Genomic DNA, 26,963 nt, shown 5'->3' with positions numbered 1-26,963 from the left:
ATATTTTTTAAATTTTAAGAGCATATTTTAAAGTTTTTACTGCATATTTAAAGCGTTTAAAACGCTTTTTTTAGAGCATATTTCCGGTTTCCCTGGTCATCATCATGGTTGTGGCTACCAAAACCGCAACCATTATTTATCTAAAGCTCTATCCAATTTTGCTGCGGATAATAATAAAGTTGTTGAATAGAAGTTCTTAGAGAAGATAGAGATTAAATCAATCTATACAATTGCCAATCGATTAAGTTAGAATTACTAGAGAAGCCAGGAAGACTGTTCAAATTCACAATGAGATCGTAAAAAAAGTGTTTGATGCTGAATATTTAGTAAATTATGATTCCTTTAATAATTACAATGATGACAAACTTATGTTTTTTTCTTACATTAGACCAGGACAAGTAAGGAACGATCCTACTTTGTCTAATTTAAGATCTCTTTTATATGATCCAGATGATACCATAAAATATAAATTAAATTTTGATACAGATTACAATGATCTGCCTGTTCGTATTCAACGTTATACAGAACATATTGAGCCAAAACCTCTATATTCTTGTCCACTGTCCACTATCAATTCAGCCAAATAAGTGGAAAAATTTGCAAGATTTGAAGAGCATAATACCACCGGCATACCATTATTTTTATGATAATTTACACCAATCAAACTTTTTTTCTAATATTTTTTATTTTTTTTATCTTATAGCATAAAACGTTCGACAAACTAACCACTAATATTAAATTAGCCGTTATATTAAATAAATTACGTTAAATAAAAAATGGCAGATGACATAAATGAAATCAAAATACCTAATTAATTTTATTAAAGTGCAAAACCCTCTATTTACACATACACATTGAATATTTCTGAAAAGCAAAACACTCAATCTTTCATAAAGTCCACAATAATTCAACATTTTAAAAACCAATTGCATATGAGATTCAGTAGGTAGTTGCTTTTAAAAAATATTGTAGAATACCGAATTTTAATAACTCAAGTAATACGTGAAAAAACAGTTTTTGAGTTGAGTTTTTCAAGATAGAGGGTTTTGAATATAGTCTCTCGATAGATTATATTTATAAATAATAAATATTGAATATGTTGCTTATTTTTGGTTAGAACTGAAAGAGTAAATTTCTATCCTTGTAAATGCATTTCCAAGATTTAAAGCTGATGCAGGTTAAATATAACCGATCACACTCATTTTTTTATAGAAATCTTTTTCTGAGTAACAATCAGAATATACAAATTCATTTTTATTGTGAAGCAATTTATTAATTTTGATTTTTCGAAGCCAATTGACCATTTTTTATATATATCCATCAATGTTGCAAACATTTAAGTCATACGTTTGACTTGTGTATTATTCAAAATATCTAAATCGTTATAAATATTGAGGAGATCTTTTTTGTCAATTGCAACAAACATTCTTAAAATAAATCTGTGTATAAATCTATGTATGTATACATAAATATGTAGTGTCATTGCTTTTATTTTTCTAAAAAATACTAACAGCCATAATAAAAATTCCTAATGCTTTTTTCTCTTTTATGTTCATTGATCATAAACTACATATGTACAGTATTTGCTCTCTCTAAGAATTCTCATTATTCTAGCGTAATTTAAAGAACTCTCAGTGAAAAATATTATCAATTACAGTTACAACAATAACAACATTATCATCATATTTTATGTACATCACTAAATATCACCAATAAGTAGTATTTAAAAAAAAATAAATAAATCATTCGTTATTATCAAAGCTTCGTTTTGTCCATAACTCTGCTTTTTTGCCTTTGCTCTTATTGTTGTAGATATTTTCAGTAAATTGGAGGCATTTTCATTGCACGTTCATTGTCAGCAATAAAAACAGTCGTTATCAAACCTCTCGTCAACGCGGTTTACTTTATTCTGTTCTCTATAGCGTGTGGGGAATTAAAAAAAATAAATAAAAACAACAATATTAAATAAAATTAATTTTATTCTATAAAACACAATAAACAGTATAAGCGATATATAGAGGTTAATTTTTAATCATCTTCCTCTACCAAAAAAGAGGATAAGAAATATAAATAAAGAAACAACAAGGAATACAAATAAATCATTACAGTTATAGAGTTAAACGGGGGTTAAATAACAAAAATAAAAAAAGGAAAAACCTACATAAAGGAAAAGAAATGCGTAATTTCTCGTATTACAAATACAAAGTGTGCTTCTTCAATTTCTAAAGGAAAGACAAAAGAAAACAGTCGTTGTTTCCAAATTATGAAAAGATCTTTTACGTTTATTGTAATAATAATTTAATTGTGGAAAAGTAAAAAAAAACAGCTGTGATTATAATTCCGGATTTTATAAATTGAATTAAGAATAAAGCTGAACAAACCATATCATCAAACCACCTGTTTTCATGTAATGTAAGTACAATAAGTTACAAGTCACCATTATGTGTAATTGAATACCAGATAGCACTTATAACAACTATCTTGTTCTAAAATGCTATAAGATATAGATAGATATTTGAAGTAATTAAATGCTGTACTTTGCATTTAATTGAAATTGTTTCAGAAATAGATGCTTATTTATTAGATTTTAAATAATATTGCCACAAGTACTGTAAGGCTTTTTTGTTTATTTAAAAAAGAAGCATATTTCAATGGAGTAATTAATCTTAAACCACAGTTATAAGTAGCAACTATTACGAGTATTAAACTATAAAAGTTAAAAAAATCCTCAAAATTATTTTTAAAAAAATTCTGTTTTAAATTATGTATTATAAAATCTTAATATGTCATTGAGAATTTACTTAAATTTGTTTATGAAAATACCTTAAGATCTGAATAATTTATGCAAAATTCTCTTAAATAGTCTATAAACCGGTTTGTTGTCGAAAATTTCGTTTGAAATAAATTTTTTCACAGCCTACAAACAACAAATACTAATCTAAAATAAACAAATAAGAGAGCTATATTCAGTTGTGCCGAATCTTATATACCCTTCACCAAAGTACACTTTAAGATAAAGATTGAAAATATATAATTTTTTTTTAAAATAATTTTTGCTGAAAAAATTTATATTAGTGAATAAAAATATGGTTGAAAAATAGAATTTTTCAACTATTAAATTTTTCCAAAAAAAAAATTATTATACTTCTCTAGAAATATCTTTGAAGTATCTTTCATTAGATATCGATATTGTGTATATTAATCACTTAGTAATCCAAATATTTTCAACATACAGACGGACATGGCTACAGTGGGAGTCTTTAAACTTTGTGTGAGCTATGGCAGAACAACGTTTGCAGGGACAGCTAGTCTTTATATATAAAAATGAAATGATCCATGTATGTAATGGCATCACGTGAGAACGGCTGGAGCGATTTGGCTGATTTTTTTTATTCGACTCGAAATTTTCAGGAGATGGTTTGTAAAGAAAAGAAAATCAAAAATTCCGGGTAAAACTCGGAAATTTTTTTCCAGTCCAGTCAACTGTAATAAAAAACCTCCCAGTACAAATTTAGATATTTTATTTGCAAATAAATAAGAACAGGCAGGTGTATGTGGGTTGAAGAAACTTGAAGGTCTAACATTAGTAAATGCTACCGGGCGAAGACGAGGCGGTCAACTAGTATTAAATAAAATTCAATTCTACGGAAGGTGGCATTATTCCAAAAATATTAGTTTTACTCTTTGTGAAAAAGCAAAATACTAAAATAATTACACTTTCAACCGGATAGAATTCTGTGACATTCATGAGTTTTTTGACTTTTTTGAATAATAAACTTGTTATTGGTCTATTTCGGTTGAATATTTTTTCTTGTATGAATCTTCTGCATTTGTTTTGAAGCTTAGAGAAAATCAAGTTCAAAAAAATCATATAAAACTAAGGAAAATAATTCCCGGGATTTCGTGATTCGTGAGATTGCATATGAAAGAAAGTATAAAATATCAAACGCAATGACAAACTTATATACATACATATGTATGTATACATGGTGAAGAGTGTAAACATGTTTTTTTGTTCCACTCGCATACATTAAGATTTTGTCGTCATAAAGATTAATTAACGTTGGATACCGTATAATTCAATTATTTTGAAAAAAGTGGTATCAAAGTTCATGCGGTTTTCAAGATGAGTCAGATTTCACAAAATCCTACACGGAGTACAGGGAAATCGCGGTATAATTTGCGTTATTCTTTTGGTCCATTCGTTAAATCTTAAAATTCTTTATATCGAGAATTCTTTATTAAATAAGTTTTAAGCGGTATGACATTAGGCAGCATAACTATCATCCAAATTTGTCTATCTTCTGTAGTTTTCACTAATTATTCGTCGGTAGGGTGACTTGGAACATTGTCTTGGTTCTAAAATTAGAAGAAAGATACAGAAAATATTTTGTAACAACACGAGCGTGGTTTCTTTACCATGCCAAGAAGAAGATGTTTCATTAAATAATTCATTCAAATCCAAAATACCTTAATTATTGAATGATTATATTTTTTTTAAATTCAATTCTATTACAAATAGGCCTAAAAAAATTGTTTCAATTAATTTTGTAAATGTATGAAGACAGACAAACAGACAGGCGGAAATCTTTAAATCGACTCCTGCGCCTTGTTTCCAGAATGCTTATGTATACTTTAAGGGGTCAAGTAACTACTTGACTTTGTAAAGATTTCTTTCATTTATTAACCTAAAATCAATTGAAATCAACAAATATTCAATTATTAAATTAAAAAAAAAATAATTTAATTGGAGGCGATTTTACTCACTAGACAACACAAAGAAATTGACTTAAAGATACCGCCAAAGTTAGTTATAAAATAAAACTGACCATATAATAATTTCACAATATAATACACATATCAATTGGCTGTTGATTTGATAAATTTCTTCGATGCGATCAACAGACACCACCTGTTTGTTTCAATATTTATGCACTTAATAGTACGTACAATGATTCAATATTTAAAATCCCATTTAAGGGTGCTAACAAATATCGATCAATTCATTATTAGAATACATAATTATTTAAAGAAAAATAAAAACAAATATGTACCTACATATGAATATGTACTTAAATAAAAAAACTAAAAACATTTAAGATTTTTCCAACATTAATTCACACATTTGTCTGTGAATTTCTAAAAGTATTTTAGTTTTTATTTTTTTGCATTGCTTACTGGCCTTACAGTCCAATTACTGAATGTGAGACATTATGTGAGTAAAAAAGATTGTATCATGGTGCTACTCACAATATACGAGTATTTTGAAAAATGTTTGAGGTATTTTTAGATTCAGTATTTTTAGTAAATTTTGTATTTTAGCAGATTTTCGTTGTTGGTTTTCTACTTAATTATTTTCTATAATTATATATGGCAAAATTACAAATACTTGAGATAGTGAAGATCCCCATTGTAATGAGTGTTTAGTCAAATTTTGTTTATAACTAATGAAATGTTCTTTATTTTTTTATGTTAATACGAGTGTTTTGAACATGGCTTTGCATGTTGATACCCTACACCACCATAGTGGCGTGGGTATATTGCTTTTGTGTTAGATTCTGAAGTTACTTTGCTGGTCTGTGTTGGTCTAATAACATATTAGAGAACCGAGCAAAAAGAGTACAATTCATAAGTATAATTTTAAATAGAGTAGCACATAGTAACGAGCTAACAGAAAGAGCTACGAAATCAAACATATTTTGTTTTTGACTCATTTGCTCAATTTAGCAATGTCAATAAAATTAAAAGTTTGTGAAAAATAAAAAATCTAATACCTAATACATACATACAACAAAAAATTGTATTTATTAAAAATATGAACATAATACGTTGCCTTTAACATAACAAATGTGTTGTGTGATCAATGGATCGATGCCGGTTCGAAACATTCTTAATCAGCCCAAAAAACTCCCGCGAAATTTTTATTCATAATTGGGCTGAATGCGTTACTATGTTACCACTTGTTTTAAATATCCAGTTTCTGATAAGGCATTTGTTAAAAAAGGCGTCAAACTTAATTGTAAACAAAGACGAATTTATAAAGTGGATGCAGTGAGAAATTCAGTCAAAATCGATCAGGGTAATTCTAGGAATAGATTAATTTTTTTACAACTCGGCCTGGAGTTTGGTTACCTATTTTATTTAGAAATTATTCGACAAATCTCTAGAATATTTATTTTTTATAACTCAATACCAACATTATATCCAAATTATATCCAAATGATTCCGTTATTTGTAATGATACAAAATGTACAATGATTGTAAATTAGGGTGATAACCGGTTTTTTTGATTAAGTCGGTTTTGGTTTTTTTTGAAAAGCTCACATTTCGAATATCGAAGAAACCGGGTTTTTTTCCTCGAATAGTCGGTTTATTCTAAGTGTGTGCTTTTATGAGTTTTATTGTATTAAAAACTTTAACTTTAAAAAAATTGATATACATCCAAAGCATTTAAACTATGTTTTATTCCTAAGAGATTATTTTAGCCTTCATAATGGGTTCAAATTTACTGACGTTAACGATCTTCGTGTCAAATTTGACACAAATAGAAAATAAATATGATTTTTACCAATGTTTTTTTAAACCCTAACGTAGTTTTTGACATTTGAAATTAAATAAAACTTATAAAATATCAAAAATATCAACTCACTTTTTGAAAAAATTCAAAATGGGTCAAATTTGACCCGAAGACGATATGAAGGATAAGAAAAACATAGCTTTGGTATCTAACCCGGATATCGCAGTTTTCATACAAGTACAATGTTCAGCAGGTATGATGAAAAGAGACAGATATATGTATATTAGTGCTACCAAAGCTCTGAAAACATTTAACTTAATTGTGTGTAACAAAAAATTCATGATTTTTGCTCCAGGTCAAATATGGCCCAAAGACCTTAAGTGCAAAAAATTTTATAGACAATTTTTTGACAATTTGTTTTTCAAAAAAACCGAGCGTAGTTGTTGACATATGAAATTAAATAAAAATCACAAAATATCAACCACTTTTAGAAAAAACTCAATATTAATTTCAAAATGGGTCAAATTTGACCCGAAGACCTTGTGAAGGTTAAAAAAGTAATCAAAATTAGAATTAATGGCTTATTTTTTGTTATTAGAATATATCGTCACTTAAAATGCAAAATAACGTAACATCACTTTTCATAAGTTTATAGGAGAAACAAAAAACTATATAAAATGAAAACTACTTGAGATATTGAAACAAAATTTTCAAGTCTGAATTACAATGACACTAGAAATGCATTTTATAAAAAAAACTAAATTTTTTAAAGTACTCTTTATGCTATGTGGCTTACGTTTTTTCAATATAAATTTTGATGTAAAAATAAAAACTTAAATAAAAATATTTTTTTTATTTTAAATAAAAGCAGTTTATATATACATTTTTAATTTTATGTTTTTTTATTTTAATTACTAACAACTACTTTTTTAAACTAAAAAAGGTTCATCATTAAATTGTCATTAAGACTGCAAAAATATTCAATTGCAACAAATTTATTAAAAAAAAAATTAGGATACTACCTAAAATAAGGTAAAAACGATTTATTTATTAATTACTCAAAGCGTATACGTTATTTTGTTCATGAAAATCATATACTTGATGATACTTTAGTTTCAATTTTGGTTATAACTTGGTTATTTTTGATAGTAAAAGTTTAAAATTTTGTACACATATATAATATGATGTAGTGAATCGTAATCAATAATAAAATCAATTTCGAATTTTTTGATGATAAGTTGTTTTGCATTTTAGGTGACGATATGTTTATTCTTTATCATAATTATATGATTTCTTTCGTTATGTTTTTCCATGAACTGTTTTTGTTTTAATAACTATTATTTTAATAAATAAAACTTTTTTACTTCATATTTCTATGCGTTTTAATATTTTGCCAAAAAACCGGTTATTATTAAAAAACCGAAACCGGTTTATATTAAATTGCAATTTTTCGAAGAAACCGAAAACCGGTTTCTAAAAAATGTCGAAGAATCGATCACCCTATTGTAAATGGAAACTTTTTCAAAAACATGAATTTCTAAAATAAATTAAAATTTTCTAGGTTTTCTAATAAATTTTAATAAATCAGCAGTTTCTAAAATTATAAAAAAAAACTGTAAAAACTCAACATTTGGTAGGAAATTCTCAAAAATTACACACCAGGAGGTTATCAATAATCGAACTGTTAGTCTCGTTAGGAAAATGAGGCTATCGGTATGATTGCTATCGTCCCTTATTAAAAATATTAAAAAAGGGACGATTATTTGAATTGGTCGAAATAAAAATGGAATACTGTTCTCTTTACAGATGAATTCAAATACAATTTAATAAGCAGTAATGGGAAAATATTTGTAAAACGGCCGAAGGGAAAGTGGCTAGACCTCAAATACACAAATTAGATATTTTGGCGATATGACTGGAATTGGATACAAATCCATTTTAAACGATGTTATGTATCCATACGCTGAGGAAAATATGCGACTAGTTTAGAGAGCACGAAAGAATTTATTCCTGATTTACTATAAAACGAAAAACTGAGCCTGAATTTAAATTCGGTGTACTAATCATGCGACATGAGAACTGGTCCAAATTAATTAAGAAGTGGATAAATGTGCCAAAGAATTTTAATAATTTTATAAAATCTATTAATATGTATCCAAAACCGGTTAACCGGTTTTTTTAAAAGACAATAATCGAAGCCGGTTTTTTCAAAAAAACACTTTTTCGGTTAAACCGGAAACCGGTTTTATGAATTTGCCGGTTTTTTGGACACTCTAAAGGTGAGTCAAGAAGATCGTGCCTTTTTGTCCAACGTTTCTCCAATTTCCCTTTCAAAAAATAAGATTTATCGAGAGATGATTTCATCATTTCGTGATTTCAGCGAATGTGAACAGCGAATGTGAACAAACGCGGCATCCATCTAGCGGAAAGCTTTCTCATACCCAAGTGATCATTCAAAATTGAAACCACTGATCCATGTGAGATGACTATGGCTTTCAAAATATCTCGCACTTTCAATCACCGATCGGCCAACATCATATCGTGATTCTTTTCAATTGTTTCGGGTGTAGAGGCCACAACTGGGCCTTCAGAACGTCAGTGCTTGAGTTTGAGTTTTTTTCCGCAAAAAATAATGCTTAATTTCTCCAATTTCTCCTCAAGTCACGAGCTAGTCAATGGCTGTCAAACACAAACTAAATGACGCAGCTTGTTCAAATTGACAGGAGTCCAGTGACAGAGGCCTGTTGATAGGATCAGTAAGGCCCTTTCAAAAAGTCGCGGACTTATTGAGCCATCCTTGTATTGGACATCATGTGAAAGCAAGTTTGTCCACCGTTACCGCTAGGCAACCGTTATTGCAAAAATACCGTTACCGAAACTATAGAAAATACCGTTAGCTCTAAAATACTATTACCGTTATTCTATAAACAATTATAAATTATAAAAACATCCATTTTTGTTGTCCGTAATTGGATTTATTGATCTTAAAATGTTATATAATAGATATTTTTCAATTTTTGCAAATTTGATTAACAATTAAAGCCCTAGATACTGAATTATTTCCAAAAAAACGTGATTTAAAACAATTTTCTATATTTTTTTTAAAAGAAAGCATTTCTTTATATTTCTCTATTAATCTAACTACATACTTTGTTTTCAACTAAATAAATAAATATGTGCCAGTTCGTTTAACCACAAGTGGTAAGCAATATTAATTGCTTTTTGTTTTTAATATATATTTTATTTCCTAAATATGTATTATCAAAAAAAAAAAAAAATACTCGATTCATTGCAAAACCTATTCATATCTCAGTATTTTGTTTGTTTTTGATCAAAACCTTTTTTTTAGAATCTATAATAAATAAATAAAAATATTATTGTTTTATGGAGAACACTACAATAAATAAAACAACAACAATACGAAAGTACTCACTAATCTAGTATTAAAAAATTAAAAATACAAAAACAAAAAAAAAACAAATTATAACAGCAGACTGGATGGTTGAATGGATTTTCTAATTGTAAAATGTTTATAGTTGGATCGGTTTAAAAACACTTATAAATAACAATTTTTAATCGCACACAAATATTAATTCACTTTTCTCACATCAATATTTAATACTTGAGTCTCTTATTCTTATTAAAATACATAGTACATATTTGATGTATTGAGAATTTCAATTTGAAATAAGAAACGCAATATTTGTTATTATTGAAAATATGTATAATTAAGTAATACAATGTATACTAGACAAGGGTTTAAACAAAGACAATTTTTAAATTGAGTTTGACTTTAAAGTAATCATTTAAATGTTGTGTTATTAAACATCGTCAGCTTAGTCCCTTTTCTCCAATTTTACTGGAGAGACAAAAAACGTTCTAAAATTCTTGGTTTTAAATATTTTCGAAATCTGTCAATGCAGTTTTATTAATATCTTTGATTGATTTATAATGATAAATAATCACAGTTTAGAAGAAGTGCATTGGCGACTTATAGGTCCTTTTTTATCTTTTTTCCTTAGCACAAATACTAAACTTTGTTTAGCCAAACAGTGAATTTTTACTTATTCTAGAGTTTCTTATTATCATCTCAATTTTCATAAAAAGTGGACTTAGCACGTTTGTACAATAAGCTAACGATATGTTTAAATTCTAAAAAGTTGTGAACTAGCTCAGCTACCGATTCAAAACGGTTGTTAATTTGGATTTTTTTGGTAATGGTATTTTAATATAAACGATAGTTTGAACCGACTAAAATTACCCTGTGCTAGTTGAAAAAACTGTCAAGCGGGGCACCCGGCGGGTTAACCTAATTCGAATACGATGAATCCAGTAGTGCTAACCGTTTTTTTAGGTTAGCGGTTTAGCATATTGAATAAACTAAAAACGGAATTCCTTAATAAAATTATCTTTAAGTAAGACTGACACATTTTAGAAATATAATTTTTTTTATAATAATTGTTTAGCAAAATTTTGTTTTTTAAAACGGCATAAAAAATTGGAAAATGCTCTAAATGATTAAGATTTTAATCATTTAGAGCCATGGTAGGCGTTCATATTGTTCAGGTTACGATGATTTTCGTCAAACAACCCGAATGTGAACAAAAGAGCGTAAAAATACACACACTTTGTCTTCTATGCGCGTAGAAAAAATTAATAGCGTTTTTATGCCGTTTTAAAAAAAAAGTTAAAAAAAATTTTTTTTTTTGCCAAAAAAAATTATATTTCTAAAACGACTTAAAGATAATTTTATTGAGGAATTTCGGTTTTTTTAGTTTATTCAATAAGCTAAACCGTTTTTGAGTTACGGGAATACATGTTGTGCAACATCCTCCATTTGCGAAATATCGGTGTATCACGAAAACAAGAGCTAACCTAAAAAACGGATAGCACCACTGGATTCTGCGTACGCGGATTAGGTTCCCGACAGAAAAAAGTGTCAAATTAATAAAATTTACAAAAAATAAAAATCAGTTAACAAAAGTGATTTTTTATTATATTTCAATTTCATTAAATTATGAACAATTCAATATAGGAACTAAATAATATCGAAACGAAAGTCCAGAGTTTTCAAAACTTTCGTGGCGATCCTCGTAAACACATTGTCTAAAGAGCGACAAACGGTCAAGTTTGTATTTGTAAAAAATGATTTGTTCAGCAAAATATTTGTTTATTTCAAACTAATTGATAGCAGTATCATTTTTTTATTCATTTCTTATCAGTAATTTGTAAAAAAAAATATATATTTTTATATGCTAGACATGTGTACCTACAAATGAGTATATAATTAAAGTGAAGTTTACATTAATTATTAAAAAAAAAATAAACAATCAACTGTGCAATTTAAAAATTAATTATATTAAACAATTGCTGGCTATAATTAAATAAATAAGGAACACAAAATACAATAAGATTGTGGTAAAAAATTTAAAAATTATTTAATAAGAGTATTGTATGTATGTACTTATGTATGAGTAGCACTCGAATTGCATTTTAGAGGTATTCATGTCAGAAATGGCAAAAATGCAAATTTTTACCATTGACATAAGCACACTTCTACAAATTTATGAATGTAGACATTTCATAGTTTTTATTAATAAATTTGAGTGTTAAAAACATTAATAATTTAATCTATATGAATATATAAGTTCATTTCTTGTTTATAAATATGGATCGTTGTTTTCAGAAATTTTAGAAGAACATTAGTTTCACTAAACAGATTGAAATTTTCCAAGTACATACATATGTACTATTATTTGTTTTAATCTACATTAGAATTTATTGTATTTTAAATAATTCATTAAGTTTTATGACGTCCATATAATGCAAATAATATATATTTATAAAAACTGTTACAAGTTAGTTTTAATTTGAGACATACTCGTTCATATAGTATGTAATTTTACTATCCTAAAAAGTCAAAAGTAACATTTAGTTTTTGTGTAAAATCGTTCATTTTAATTAAGTGTAACAGCATATCGCCTCGTGTGTTTAATAACTAATTCCTTAAATCTGACAAGAACTTTATTTAGAAAAAAAGAAATAATTTAAAATTTCTGCAAGTGCATGTCAACATGTGGTTTCTTTGTTTTTGCATACTGGTTATTACCGGTACTCGGTAATTTGCATTTGGTAGTTGCAGGTTGCCACATATATACTAGGGTATTCATTCGAGTAATGATCGTTCGATTAATCGAATAATTTATTACGAATAATTATTCGAACAATTAAAAATGGCCATTTTCGAATAACGAATAATTCGAACAATTTTATGTAGAATAATCGAACAAAGCGAATAAATGTAAATTGCTTAAAATTTTTCATAATTCCAAATTTAAGTAAGTGTTGTTTCTGAAATTCGACAAATAACTAAAGATAAATGACGTCTTTCGATCACTGTAGATGAGTGAGAATTGATTTCGAAAACAGAAATTTTAGTGTCTAAACATGAAGGGGAGGTGTGAACATATGTATATGCTGGCTAAATATTAGCAGAATCGAAATTAATAATCAAAAGTTGTTGAAAGTGATGGCGACTGTGATTTTGAAACGGTCGTCGAAAGTGAAATTGAGGATGACATTTATAATGATTACGTTGAAATAGACGAAGGCCATGATCTTAAAATATACATACATTCAAATTATATAAGTGATGTTATTAACATTTTAATAAACTTTTTGCGTATTTTTAAATGCGTCAATCATGCACTGTCTGACTTCAAATTAGTGGCTAATCACTGACAATGATATCAAAAGTTGGACATATTTGTGTATTTCCCTAAGACCACTTGATTAATCAAAGATTCGGCAACGTTGTTATAAATAATTTAGAAAAAGTGAATAATTCATTTACTAAAGAATTAGTTACTCACTTTAAAACCCGAATTAACATACATATATTAACACATATATACATATATATTAACATATTCAGGATCATGTCCAACTAGCTAAAATTTTATAAAGCATGGCTCCAAAACGGAAACTAAAAAGTTTGCTAGTCAATTGTTTTGTAGATTTTTCAGGAGGGAATCTGATCAGAATATTTCTGATGAAAATTTAATGATGAAGATTTAATCATTCTTACTTTTTTTAAAAAAAATGAAATTAGTCGAATAATTCGATTAATTTTAAACGTGTGATCGAATTATTCGAACAAGTTAAAATCTCTTATTCGAATTATTCGTTTTATTCGAACAAGAGAAAAATCGAATAATTCGAATACTCTAATATACCCTTGCCACTCATGGTCAAGGGTAGAAGAAGTAAGAGTTTTATATTCGGCTGTGTCGAATCTTGTAACCCGCAATCAATATGTGACAATAAAATAATTTTTTGATATAGGGGAAAAAATTTTTATCAGGATTCAGCTTAAACAGTATTCCGGGGGGGCTAGGTGAAATCATGGACCTATATTTTCCATTTTCAATACCAAACAAACCTTTTTAATAAAACGTATACATATTTTTTAAAATACATCTTCACTTAATAGCTAATATTTCAATAATTTTCAGACATTCGTAGAATTGAAATTGTTTAAATAAAAAAATGTGTGGTTAAAGTGCAAATTTTATCAATGTTTTATTTTTTTTTAATGCACTGATAAATCTTTTAATAAGACATAACACATTTGTGTTTAATACACATAGAATTTTTATTTTAGCATGTTTTTTGGTTATATCTATAATATTATGTATTGAAATTTTCGGCCTTTTGCAATTTAAGTGGCGATATGTAGTATATAGTGCTGGCGCGGATCCAGAGGGGGATGATAAAAGGTAATTTCCAAAATTTTAATATAAACAAGTAAGAGGGCAATATTCGGCTGTGCCGAATCTTATATACCCTTCACCAAATTATACTTTAAAATAATTTTTTTAATTTATTTTAAAGTATAATTTTTTTTTTTTTAAATTGTTTTTTATTTTTTTTTTAAAAAATGTTTTTTCCAAATTTTTTAAATTTTTTTTTTTTAGTTTTTAATTTTTTTTTTTTGAAAAAAAACGTAAGACAAAAAAAATTTTTTGATGAAAAAAAAAATTCAGGTTAAAAAATATTTTTCCCGATTTTGACCCATTGTAGGTCCAACTTACTATAGCCTTATCTACATAGTTGCAATGGACTTTGAAATATCTATTATTAGATATCCATATTGTCTATATTAATGACTTAGTAATCCAGTTACAGATCAAAAATAGGTCAAAAATCGAGGTTGTCCCGGTTTTTTGCCTATTCTCACGAAGGTGAAGGGTATAAAAAGGAAAAAACAAAATGTAAAATAAATTTTAATTAGAATCACATTCTGAGTCGAGCGGTATATTTGTGTGAGAATTAGCACTCCATGAGAGATAATATTATAGTTGTCCATGTACAGCAATAATTTTAAAATGATTAGAGGATATTGAACAATATTATGGTCATTATAAATATTAGAAATTTTATATCGGATGTTTAATGGGATTGTAAAGAAAACTGTGTAAATCTAATATTTACAATGAAATTGCTTTGTATTGAACCCCCCAACTAAAGTAGACAAAGTTTACAATATATTGGCATATTTAATTACTGTATATTCCAAAATGTTTTTGTACAAATTACTATATGTATTCTTATTACACCTAAAGACTTATCGTGTTTCGGTGTAGGTAAAAATAAATAACAACGATGTTGTCACCAAGTTTAAATTGCAACTAATTTGATGTCTCTATAATTATAAATCATCATTAGTCAACAAAATTTCCTATTTAATATGAATACCTGTATATTAAGGTGGCCCAAGACAAAAGTTCTCGATGTTTCCAACTAAAATAAAAGTTTAATTCATTCTATTATACTGTTTCTCAACATTTTTATTCTGGGTTCATTATTTGGTGAGCTGGATGACTAAAAGTTTTTTTCTTTAAGGTTTTTCATATTTTTCGCAATGGAAATGCGCTTTCAATGCCATATCTTAAATGATCGTGTAGGTCCAAAAATATTAAAACTTTTGAAATTTTCTCAAAAAAACTTTTTTTTATGTGTTTACATATTTAAAATAAATAGTTTAAATTAATACGATATAAACTCATATAAATTCACCGAAAAGGATTTTTTCTTTATTCGAAATTCAATATAGTTCGAATTTTATTTGAATTTTTCGAAACCTATTTTCTATCTGATCTGATTTAAGCTATATGTTCAAAACGATTACAATATGGACGTTAAAATACGAGTATTTTTATAAGCTTTGCATTGATGCTGGCGCGGATCCAGGGGGGTCAAAGGAAATTAATCACCCAACCAACCCCAAAAAAAAAACCGAAAAATTTTAATATAAAAAAGAAAAAAAAAAAATAGAAATGTAAAATAAATTTTACTTTATTTCCCCCTCAAATGGTTGACCTGGATCCCTGCTTGCATTGGTGTGTATTACTTTATAATTCCATTAGGTTATAAAAGAAACATGTTATTTGCAACATTTAACACAAAATATGTCATTTATTTATCATACATTCATTGTTATTAACATTTTGAATGTTGTTTATTTTATGCGATAATGGCATTGACCTTTTACCTTTTTATCTAGATCACCAAATACTGAACTTTAATTTTTTTCCTTCATAGAAACGGACCACCCTACTACACATACATTAGGATTAGAGTTTTTCTTTCCCGGAAAATCGGGATAAATTTTGAAATTTCCCGGGATTACGGGAATTCCAGCCTAGAACAAATTATTCAATTTTAAGAATGTAGACTTCGTTAAAAATCTAAGAAAAGTATTTGGTTTTAAAATGTAATTGGATACAAATAAAAAATCCAAAAAAAAAATTTATTTAAAGAGATAAACTGACTCGATTTCTAATTTTGGTTATATAAAAATCTGTCACCATTTGTATAGGAATGACTTCAATTTCCATTAGATTTTGTTCTGCCTTCATTATATTACAATTAATTCTGTTAATTCGCAAAAAATAAATAATTTTTTTTTTAATTTTGAGTTGGCAATGTTTTGCTTATTAAATAAAAAATTAAGTAAAGATGTTAATTAAAACTTGAAGAAAATTCTAATTTTATTCTAATAATTTTCGTTTTACTCTTTGTGAAAAAGCAAAATACTAAAATAATTCCACTTTCGGTCGGAAGAGGATTCTGTAACAGCCCTGAACATTCCAGCGTTTTTGGTATAATTCGAATAATTTGGGTTAAATCTTTTTTGTTGTATGAATCTTCTGCATTTGTTTTGTAGCTTTAATCATTTTTAGAGAAAGTCAAGTTCAAAAAACGTCACATTAAACTAAAGAAAATAATTCCCTGGAATTCTAGTACAATTTCTCGGGATTTCGGAATTGGAAATTTTGCGGAATATTCGGGATTTCTCGTCCCGGGAATTCCCGTGAAAAACTCTAATTAGGATACCAAAAAAATGGTAACATATGAAAAGTCTTAGAAATATTTAAATTTTTCTAATTTATCCTCAAAATGTTGCAGTTTATTTCTCAATGTAATAATTATGAAGTGTATTCAAATACATACATATTTCTAAAATATTAAACCTAATTGCATGTTAACTTCAATTACTGTCTAATTTAGATGCTTTTTTAAATTATTGTAGTAAGTGTGAAACAGTAGAAACAGAATAAATAATAATTGGTTTTTAAATAAATATAAAACTATTTTAATATGCCTTGCTATGAATGTAATTTGTTACACCGAGAAAATAATTTCGCAAAACCACTTTTTTTAGAAATTCAATACAGAAGACTGTAGAATGAATTATTCATTCATATATATTTACTGTGCGAGAAATTTACGTCTATTGTTTTAAACACACTAGTGTTGTGACTTGTGCATAGGGGAGACAGACATTCACTTGTCCATGGGTGACAAAATGTTGACAATGAGTTTTAAACTAATTTGGTAAAATAAATATAATTTAATTATAATTAAATTTTGTGATCGTTCAGTGATCTGTCAAAGAGTGTTGTTAATTTCCACCATTCAATTAAAACTTTTGAAAGCTCCCATATAACGGATAAAACTAAAAATACACAAATCTATTAGATATATTTTCTGAATTATCTGTGTTGAAAGAATCCTCCAAATAATAAATTCGATTGACACAATTTTCTCTAAATTATTTTCTGTGTGTATAATTTTTATTTTAATTTCAATTAAATTATAAAATAAACCGAAAGCTATACAACTCCCTGATAATAATTTTATTTCAATTATTGCTTTATTTTGAAAATTTCCACTGTAAATCATAAATAAATAATTTGATGAACAACTTAAACTTGTAAAATGAATTCATACTACAAACATTATTATTTTATATCAAATATAGAGTAAAGAATATTGCGTGTGATATAATCATAACACAATTTGTTAAATATTTCTCACACTCAACTACATATTTTTATACCCTATATCACCGTAGTGGGGAGGGTATAATGCGTTTGTGCAGATGTTTGTAACGCCCAAAAATATTTGTCTAACACCCACCTTAAAGTATACCGATCGACTTAGAATCACTTTCTGAGTCGATTAAACGATGTCCGTCCGTCCGTCTGGCTGGCTGGTTGTCTGTCCATGTAAACCTCGTGCGCAAAGTACAGGTCGCAATTTTGAAGATATTTCGATAAAATTTGATACATATAGTTTTGCTCAAGGACCAAGCCTATTGAAACTGGCTGAAATCGGTCCATTATTTCACCTAGCCCCCATACAATTGTCATCCCGAAATTGGACTTTATCGGTCATAAATGTTTAATTTATATAAGTGTCTACACAGATTTCGTTTTAAATATATTCATGTCACCAAATTTTGCTATGATCGGTCAATAATTAGTCATAGCTCCCATATAGACCCGTTTACGAAAATCACTTTAACGTGCATAAATCTCTTAAAAATGTTAGTATACACACAAAATTCAACATAAATAACTTTCATATAGACATAAATCACGCGATCTAATTTCATGGTGATCGGTCCATAATTGGTCATAGCTCCCATATAAGGCCCACTTACGAAAATCACTCAAAAATATAAATTATTGAAATTTTAAAAGAAAAATGTTTTTGCTCATTTACTTAGTGTAAGGTATAATATGGTCGGGCTTGACCGGCCATACTTTCTTACTTGTTTTTATTTAAATATGTAATTACTACTCTCCAAGTCTGACTGTTCATTTAATTCAAACACAATAAAAAAAGGAATACTGAAATTGTCTATTATTGTTCTTTAAATGATCTGTAAAGATGAAAAACAAAACTTAAATGTATTATAATTGAATAAATCAATTGACCCCGTGAGCTTGTATGGGTCTTTGACTTTTTCTCACTCTCTTTGTATTTCTGTAGCTTTTGAATGCAAGTTGAGTTGAGTAAAACACAACAAACAGATCGGCGGACGGGTGATCTGTCGGGCATTATGACAATGATGTTGGTGATCATTTTATTGGATGGTTATAATTTATACCTATCTCTGAAGTCATGTATGATCAACGAACAATTAATTCAATGTACATATTTATGCAAAATAATAATAATTTGCTTAAAAATCTACTGAAATTCAGTTGCTAAGTATTCACAGATTTATTTAGAACTGATGGAAATGAAAATGATTGTTGCTGAAAGTGTTGCTAAATAGAATAAACTCAGTATGTGTGCAACCGAATCATTGAATTGGCAACAAATTCGGTTGGTACTACGAATCTGTTTTCACTGTGTAGTTGAAACTACACGCTATGTTATTACATAGAATACTTAGAGACACTTAAGTGACAATTGTCTTCACGCTAGATTACCTTGGATGTATAAAGTAACCAATTGACTTCTCTCTGCACTACAAATAGTACATACGTGTTAAATTGGAGTTAGTCAAGTGATCAGACATTAGTGACAATTACTGTATATAAGTGATGCATTGACTACTTGCTTAACTGCTGGGTTTAAAATAAAATTTCTAAAACTTTAGTTAATCTGTCAATTCATTTATAATTGTTATTTTCAAATTAAAATTTAAAACGATCAAAGTTTTTAAAATATAAAAATACAATATTAATACAACTTAAACCTTATTTGGTCAATTCACAAGGTCTCTTATCAGTCATAATGTCCTAATATATCACGGCTCGGAAGGTCGGCTTAACCGACTCTTAGACATTCGGCGTAGGTCTCTGCTGGTTGGTTACGATAACACAATAAACATAGCATACAGAGTAGTATTATTTTAGGATATTTTTTTCTTGAAAAACAACAAAAACCATTGTGAAATATTAGGACATTATGACAATATGACATGATAAGAGACCTTGTGAATTGACCAATTATATTTTTAATTTTTAACAAACATCCAGTATCTTTACAAACAACCTACGTATCCATATCTGTTTAAAGTGGCTTTAAGAAATATTTTTCTATTATGAAAAATTAATTAATTAATTGGGTCAATTTAATAAAATTTCCTACATAGTAGTTACGTGAAAATTTGTGAGTGCGTATTTAAAAAGCCCTGCGTACACACACATCAACTGGGGTTTAACAATAAAATCTAAACTATTTAAATATTTTTTGATAATTTTGATGTTGCACAGTGGGGTTGATTGGAAAACTAAGAAGCATAGCAAGAAAAGCATATCATATCAAAAATCGATTTTTAATATGAACTAGTATGAATGTTACATTCGGCTGTGCCTCCATCAATATAAAACTGACACCGAGACTTTGCCTATATTCAATACCAAATTTAGTATGAATATCACTATTCTATAGAAATTCCATAGTCCGGGAAGATATTTGTATGGGGCTAGGAGAAATCAAGGACCGTTTCTTACCATTTTCAACATAAATTGTTCAATGTATTATCTGCACTATGTTTAAAGAAAATTGCAAACAAGTTGTCTCACATTTTGGTCCATAACTCTGATTCTACTTGGATGATTTTACCCATTTTTAATACCAAACATTTCTGATCAACAAAGAATATTTGTGGACAATTTCATTCTCCTAGTTAATTTCCTGTAGGCCCTATATTGCGGACAGTAGCTAGAATATATCTATTTTTGTGGGTCTGCGATGAATATTTCGATGTGTTACAAACGGAATGACAAAATTTATTTGGTGGTGGCTATAAAAATCAAGAAAGCTTAAATCATTAATAACTTTGTAAATACTGCGTATTTAAAGAAAACAAGCTCAATCTGCATACACCCATCTTTTTTGATGGCGGGAATAAAAATAAAAAACCTTAAATGATTAATAACTTTGTATTTTTATATAAACAAAACTCATTCAAATTAAAAATCCAAAATGCTTTTTTTCTCTCTAAATATGAAAAATACCCGAAATTAAAATTAAAGGGATATCTTAAATTCGTATTAATTGTTTTTAAAAAATGCAAATCAATAATAAAATTGTAAATTACAGACTAATCATTGTCTTGTCATTAGACTTTAATTAATAATAAAACAAAATTAAAACAAAAAATAACATTAATGCAATGCCCATTACATACATGTCATATTAAGTGGAGTCTTCTGCTAATAATTCCATGATATTTGAAATTGTTATAATGATCAAATGACACAGCATTAAATAGTTGTAAACACCGCAAAACCATTCATCAATATGACACTTAATACAGCATTTTGTTTCATTTAAATTGTTTTTATTTTTAATTTTTGTTAATATGACTGGCTGACTGTTCCGAAAACAAACAAAAAAATAGATAAGTACATGACGGAAATGATAAATTGTACAATACAAAACTACAATTAACTACAAATTGTCATTAGTTACACTGAATAATACATTTTTATATGTCTAAATTAATAATGATGAATTTTTATTTATTTAAATTTTACAGAAACTTTTGTAAAGATCATCCCCAACTAAAGAAAGCAACGAATCAACAAACATCATAATGCCACAGAAATCAAAGAGTATGAAATTTTGGACTGCTAGCAGTCGGAGACTGTTTATAAGTATTTTAGGTTTTATATTGGGCGTAGGTGGCATATTGTGCGGCATGTTTTGGGAACAAATATTCAATAGCATTTTAGCAAAGGTAAGAGAACTTGTTTTTTTGCAAAAACATATATACGTATTTATTTTTGTTTTGAATTAATATTAATTTACACACATATTTATTTGTTTATTTATTTATTTATTATAACAATTTGTATAACAATTTAATCAAGTAGTATATAATTTGTAATGATAATAATTTGTTATGCAATTATTTTTATTATTTATGACTAATATCCATTCATTTCACAATTATTCCTTTATTAAGTTCTTTTTATAAGTATTTAGTATATGCGAGTATGTGCGATATATCAATCATACAACGCAGATTTTTGAATTAAAAAAAGAGCTTAAAAAGATTTATAGCATACTTTTAGGATACAATTTTATTTGTTACTAAATGCTGTCAAGCAGGGACCCGAAATAACTGTTATTTTTTTTTAAAAAAGCAATTGGTTATAGAAAAAATAACTGGAAAAAAATAGGTCTCGTAATAACAATTATAAATAACTCCAAAAAATGTTAGTCTATAATAACCATTATGAAAAATTTTAATTTTTTTATGTCTTTGATAACCATTATGAAAGATTTTTATTTTTTTTGGTCTTTAATAATCATTATGAAAGATTTTTATTTATTTCGGTCTCTGATAACCATTATGAAAGATTTATATTTTTTTTGGTCTTCAATAACCATTATGAATGAATTTTATTTTTTTGGTCTTTGATAACCATTATAAAAAAATTTTAGTTTTTTGGTCTTCGATAGACTACAGCCATTGCAAATATTTATACACTACACCACCATAGTGATATAGCGCATAGTGCCCCAAGGACGAAGTCTATTGATTTTGGTTAGAATCGGTCTATTATTTCTCCTAGCCCCCATACGATTGTCCTATCTGAAAATAGATAATCCCTCATAAATAATTTAGTTATATAGATATTCAAACCAAATTCAGCACAAATAACTGTTATGTAAGTCGAACTCTCACTACTAAATTTTGTGACGATTGGTCCATAATTAGTCATAGCTCCAATACAAGGCCCACTTCCGAAAACTATTTTAACGAGTATAGGTTTCTTAAAAAAGTTGGTATTTAAATAAAATTTAGCACAAATAAGTTTCATATATACAGAAGACATGTCACTTAATTTTATGCCGATTGGTCCATAATTAGTCATAGCTCGCACATATTGCACATTTTAAAAGAAAACTGTTTATAATCATAAATATTCTTGATTCTTATTAAATCCTGAACCGATTTATCTTTCTCTGTCTATTTTAAAATACAAGAAAAACAGGTCCATGCGATCAAAAAGCTTTGTTGGTACTCATAATGTTTACGGAAGACCAAAAAAAATAAAAATCTTTTATAATAGTTATCAAAGACCGAAAAAAATAAAAATATTTTATAATGGTTATTGAAGACCAAAAAAAATAAAAATCTTTTATAATAGTTATCAAAGACCTAAAAAAATAAAAATCTTTCATAATGGTTATTGAAGACCAAATAAAATAAAAATCGTTTATAATGGTTATCAAAGACCAAAATAATATTGGTTATTTTTAACTGTTATTCAGAGACCATTTTTAAAAAATTCTTGATAAACAATTATTTCAGGATTTTTTCCAATATTGGTTATAACAGTTATGTCCCTGCTGTCAAGTATTAATTTATCTGAATGCAAAGTAGGAATAATATCTGCTAAATACTGCTTAATATTTAGCAGCGCCTAATCTTATACTTCACTTCGTGTTGGGTTTTTTTTAATTTATTTTAAAACTTAATGCAAGTAGTGCGCCATATAAACATTGCATACTTTTAGCCTTCTAAATATGTAAACAAACAATACGATTCAGAGCTTCGAATAAATTAAATCACTAAAATCTTAATTCATAATTAAAAAAAAATCCGCAATTTATACCATAAAACCATTCTCAACAATATTAATTCTTTAGCTTCATTCATTACGAAATACTTTAATTTTTGTTAATTCAAATCTAATCCGAATTTAATGAAGAGTATTGTTTAATCTCTTAAATTTAATTTCAGCAAATGATTTTAAGACCAGATTCCGAAGTATATGACAAATGGAAAAATCCACCAATAGCTTTAAGTTTAGATATTTATCTTTATAATTGGACAAATCCAGAGGATTTTAAAAATTTCTCCACAAAACCCATATTTGAACAATGTGGCCCCTATCGTTTCACAGAGAAACCAGATAAAGTTGACATAAATTGGCATCCAGATAATGGCTCTGTAACGTATCGCAAGAAAAGTGATTTCTTTTTTGATGCTGCTGGCAGCAAAGGAAGTTTAGATGATGAAATTATAACATTAAATGCAGTGGCCCTGGTATGTTTACTCTTACTTAAATGACATGTATGTATATTTTAATAACCAGTTTTTCTTTTGTAGTCTGCAGCTAGTAAAGCCAAACAATGGAATACTGTACGTCGGCATATGGTGGACGTGGGTTTGAAATTGTATGGCCAGGAAATGTCTGTGATAAAAACCGTTGATGAATTATTGTTTACCGGCTATAGTGATGATATGATTGATATGGCTCGTTCAGTGCCCATTTTTGGCAATGATGTTGAGGTACCCTTCGATAGATTTGGCTGGTTCTACACGGTAAGATATTAAAATAAAATATAAAAAAAATAAAATTTTTTTATTTATTTTTAAAATTGTAGCGCAATGGTAGTGCGGATTTAACTGGAGTTTTTAATGTCTTTACGGGTGCCAATGATTTGTCAGAACTGGGACAACTGCATAATTGGAATTATAAAAAGCATACAGGTTTCTTTGAATCACATTGTGGCCTGGTCAATGGATCAGCTGGTGAATTTCAACCACCAAATCTAACACCTCACAGTATAGTGCAACTATTTACTCCCGATATGTGTCGCACAATACCCTTGGATTATACAGATACCGTAGAGATTGAGGGTTTAAAGGGTTACAAATATGCCGGAGGTTTGAGATCTTTGGATAATGGTAAGTTTTTGGAAATTAATTTAAATAATTAATTATTAAATTAATGTTATTTAATTATTCTGCATAGGCACTTTATATCCTGAAAACTCATGTTTTTGTGGTGGCCAATGTGTGGCTTCTGGCGTTATGAATGTATCATCCTGCCGTTTTGGTTCACCAGTTTTCATGTCTTACCCACACTTTTATAAAGCAGATCCATTTTATTTAGACCAGGTTGAGGGTTTAAATCCCAAACAAAGGGATCATGAATTTTATATGGTTTTGGAGCCAAAAACTGGAATTGCTTTAGAAGTAGCCGCCAGATTCCAAGTTAATATGTTGGTGGAACCCATAGCTTCATTAAGGTAAGAAATTTTTAAATAATTATTGTACTAATTCTCATAATTCTAATTACTTTGTGTCCTTAAACAGTTTGTATCAAAATATACCACGCATTTTCTTCCCCCTTATATGGTTCGAGCAAAAAGTACGTATTACACCCGAACTGGCCAAGGACTTAAAAATGATACCGTGTGCCTTGTTGGGTGGCCAAATATTTGCCGGCGTTCTATTTGCCATCGGACTTATACTATTGGGCTGGTATCCCTTTAAACATCTCTGCGGTCTTGGCAAGAATAAGAAAATGAAAATAAATCATTTGGAAAATGGTAGTTGCAAATCGAACGAAATGAGACCGCTGCAAACGAAAACATTTCCGAGCAAACAACATACACCACCAATCGATGGATCTCCGTTAATAGAAAAACCTGCCAAAATACCCATCATTATTTCAAACTCAAATACTGATGACAGTTTAAAAACGACTTCAACAGCAATAAGTGATAAAAATAATTTATATTAAGAGTTTGTTGAAACTAATTTAGGTTTTAAGAACAGAATAGATATTGGAATTATAATTTTAAATGAGGACAATAAGCAGGCTATCTTAGTCTGATTTTAATACAGAAAATAATAAGATTTTCAGTTGTTTTTTTTAAATTATGACTTTAATGAAAAGTAGTTTATACTACAAAAGACACATTAATAACATAGTTTACTACTTATATTTGAAAAAATAACGTTTAAAAGAAATTTGAAAATTTTGTTGTGTTTTTGCATCACTTTCTTATTGTGGGAGTGGTAACTAACTACTTTCATTTGTTCCTTTTCTTTATATTCTTGTGATACGATAAACCAAATACATAAGATCGCAAATACTGCAAATTGTCTAGAAATATGTTAACAAAACCTTAGAACATTTTTAACATTCCTTAAAAACATAATTTATGTACTGAATTTTTTAAAATTTCAGCTTACATTTTTAGAAATAAAACATCTAAGTGCCAAAGTCCAATTATCCATACATACAATCATAGGACTTTAGTTTTATCATTACTTTTTTTTATTAAATACTCTATAAATAAGAATATTTATATAATACATAGATACATTACGAAAAATTGTATATCATTCTTTTTTTTACCATTGTTGATTTTATTATAAATATATATAGATTTTATATATATAATATTTAGTAATAGTTATAATGAAAAGACAACAAAACAAATTAATTCATTTATGCAAACATTTGTATACAACCATTAAAAAAACATTTTGTATTCAGTATTTTTGAAATAAAAACCATGAAATTATCATTAGCTTCTTATGGAATAGATTAAAATTCAGAACAAATTAAAACATTTTATATAATGAAATATTTTTTATATACACATTTTTGGATTAAAAAAAAAAATAAAAATTTGAAAATAATTTGAGAAAAATTTTGTGTTGCATTAATAATTTATTGATAGCTATACAATATACAATTAAATATGTATAATTTGCCTTTGGAATCTAAAGACCTAAAATCGATTGACAGAAATTTATATATGGGGGATTTCATGTCAAGTGAACCAACTTTTGAAATCAATGTCTTCCGATGAATGAAATTTGCACCAAGGTTAGTCCTATTGGATAGTAATTCAGACACAATTTTTCAACAAGAACTCTCTGAGTTAGAGGGTGTTAAAATTTGACCTTTTTGCCAAACAGTTATTTTTTCTCATCCATGTAACTTATTGCTATTACTTCAAATTTTCTAAAAAAATAAATTTTTTTTCCAAAATCAAAAACCTAAGCAACCAGTGAAATGCGCATAGGAACTAGCTTATCCCCCAACAATAAATTTCAGTGAATTTATCTATTATTGATAATTCAGCGCACTAATTCTTAACAAAAAAAAAAAACTAATTTTGTATTCCCCTATAACTTTTTGATAAAAACTTTTTTGACTTTTTCTAACTCAGAGAGTTCTTGACCGATCTTATTGAAAAATTGTGTCTGAATTACTATCCAATAGTACTAAGATCGGAAGACATAGATTTCATAAGTTGGTTCACTTTACTTTAAATCCCCCATATACGTATAAAAAAGTTATATTTTAGTGGAAAA

General features: G+C 27.7%; 2 protein-coding genes across 2 annotated transcripts in view; both read left to right on the top strand.

Annotated features, from left to right (window-relative positions):
- The window catches only part of Tnpo-SR (transportin 3), a 234,227-nt gene that overhangs the window by 15,680 nt on the left and 191,584 nt on the right, over positions 1-26,963 (top strand). The gene's annotated exons all lie outside the window — the stretch shown is intronic.
- LOC135951068 (protein peste-like) lies at positions 1,968-26,293 on the top strand. The gene is made up of 7 exons (XM_065500639.1): positions 1,968-2,412; positions 21,366-21,566; positions 23,583-23,888; positions 23,952-24,167; positions 24,230-24,533; positions 24,601-24,877; positions 24,945-26,293. The coding sequence occupies exons 2-7, from the start codon at positions 21,423-21,425 to the stop codon at positions 25,372-25,374; spliced, it is 1,677 nt and encodes a 558-aa protein (XP_065356711.1). The 5' UTR covers positions 1,968-2,412; positions 21,366-21,422; the 3' UTR covers positions 25,375-26,293.

The sequence above is a fragment of the Calliphora vicina genome, chromosome 2 (genome assembly GCF_958450345.1).
Source record: "Calliphora vicina chromosome 2, idCalVici1.1, whole genome shotgun sequence".
NCBI lineage: Eukaryota > Metazoa > Arthropoda > Insecta > Diptera > Calliphoridae > Calliphora > Calliphora vicina.
Note: the sequence above shows the minus strand (reverse complement) of the source record. Positions and strands in the feature narration are given on the sequence as shown.

Excerpts from the sequence above, each read along its gene's own strand:
- LOC135951068 (XM_065500639.1), top strand. The coding sequence starts at position 21,423 with ATGCCACAGAAATCAAAGAGTATGAAATTTTGGACTGCTAGCAGTCGG. Across the intron at positions 21,567-23,582 it reads TCAATAGCATTTTAGCAAAG|CAAATGATTTTAAGACCAGA; the intron begins GTAAGAGAACTT and ends ATTTAATTTCAG. Across the intron at positions 24,168-24,229 it reads GATTTGGCTGGTTCTACACG|CGCAATGGTAGTGCGGATTT; the intron begins GTAAGATATTAA and ends TTAAAATTGTAG.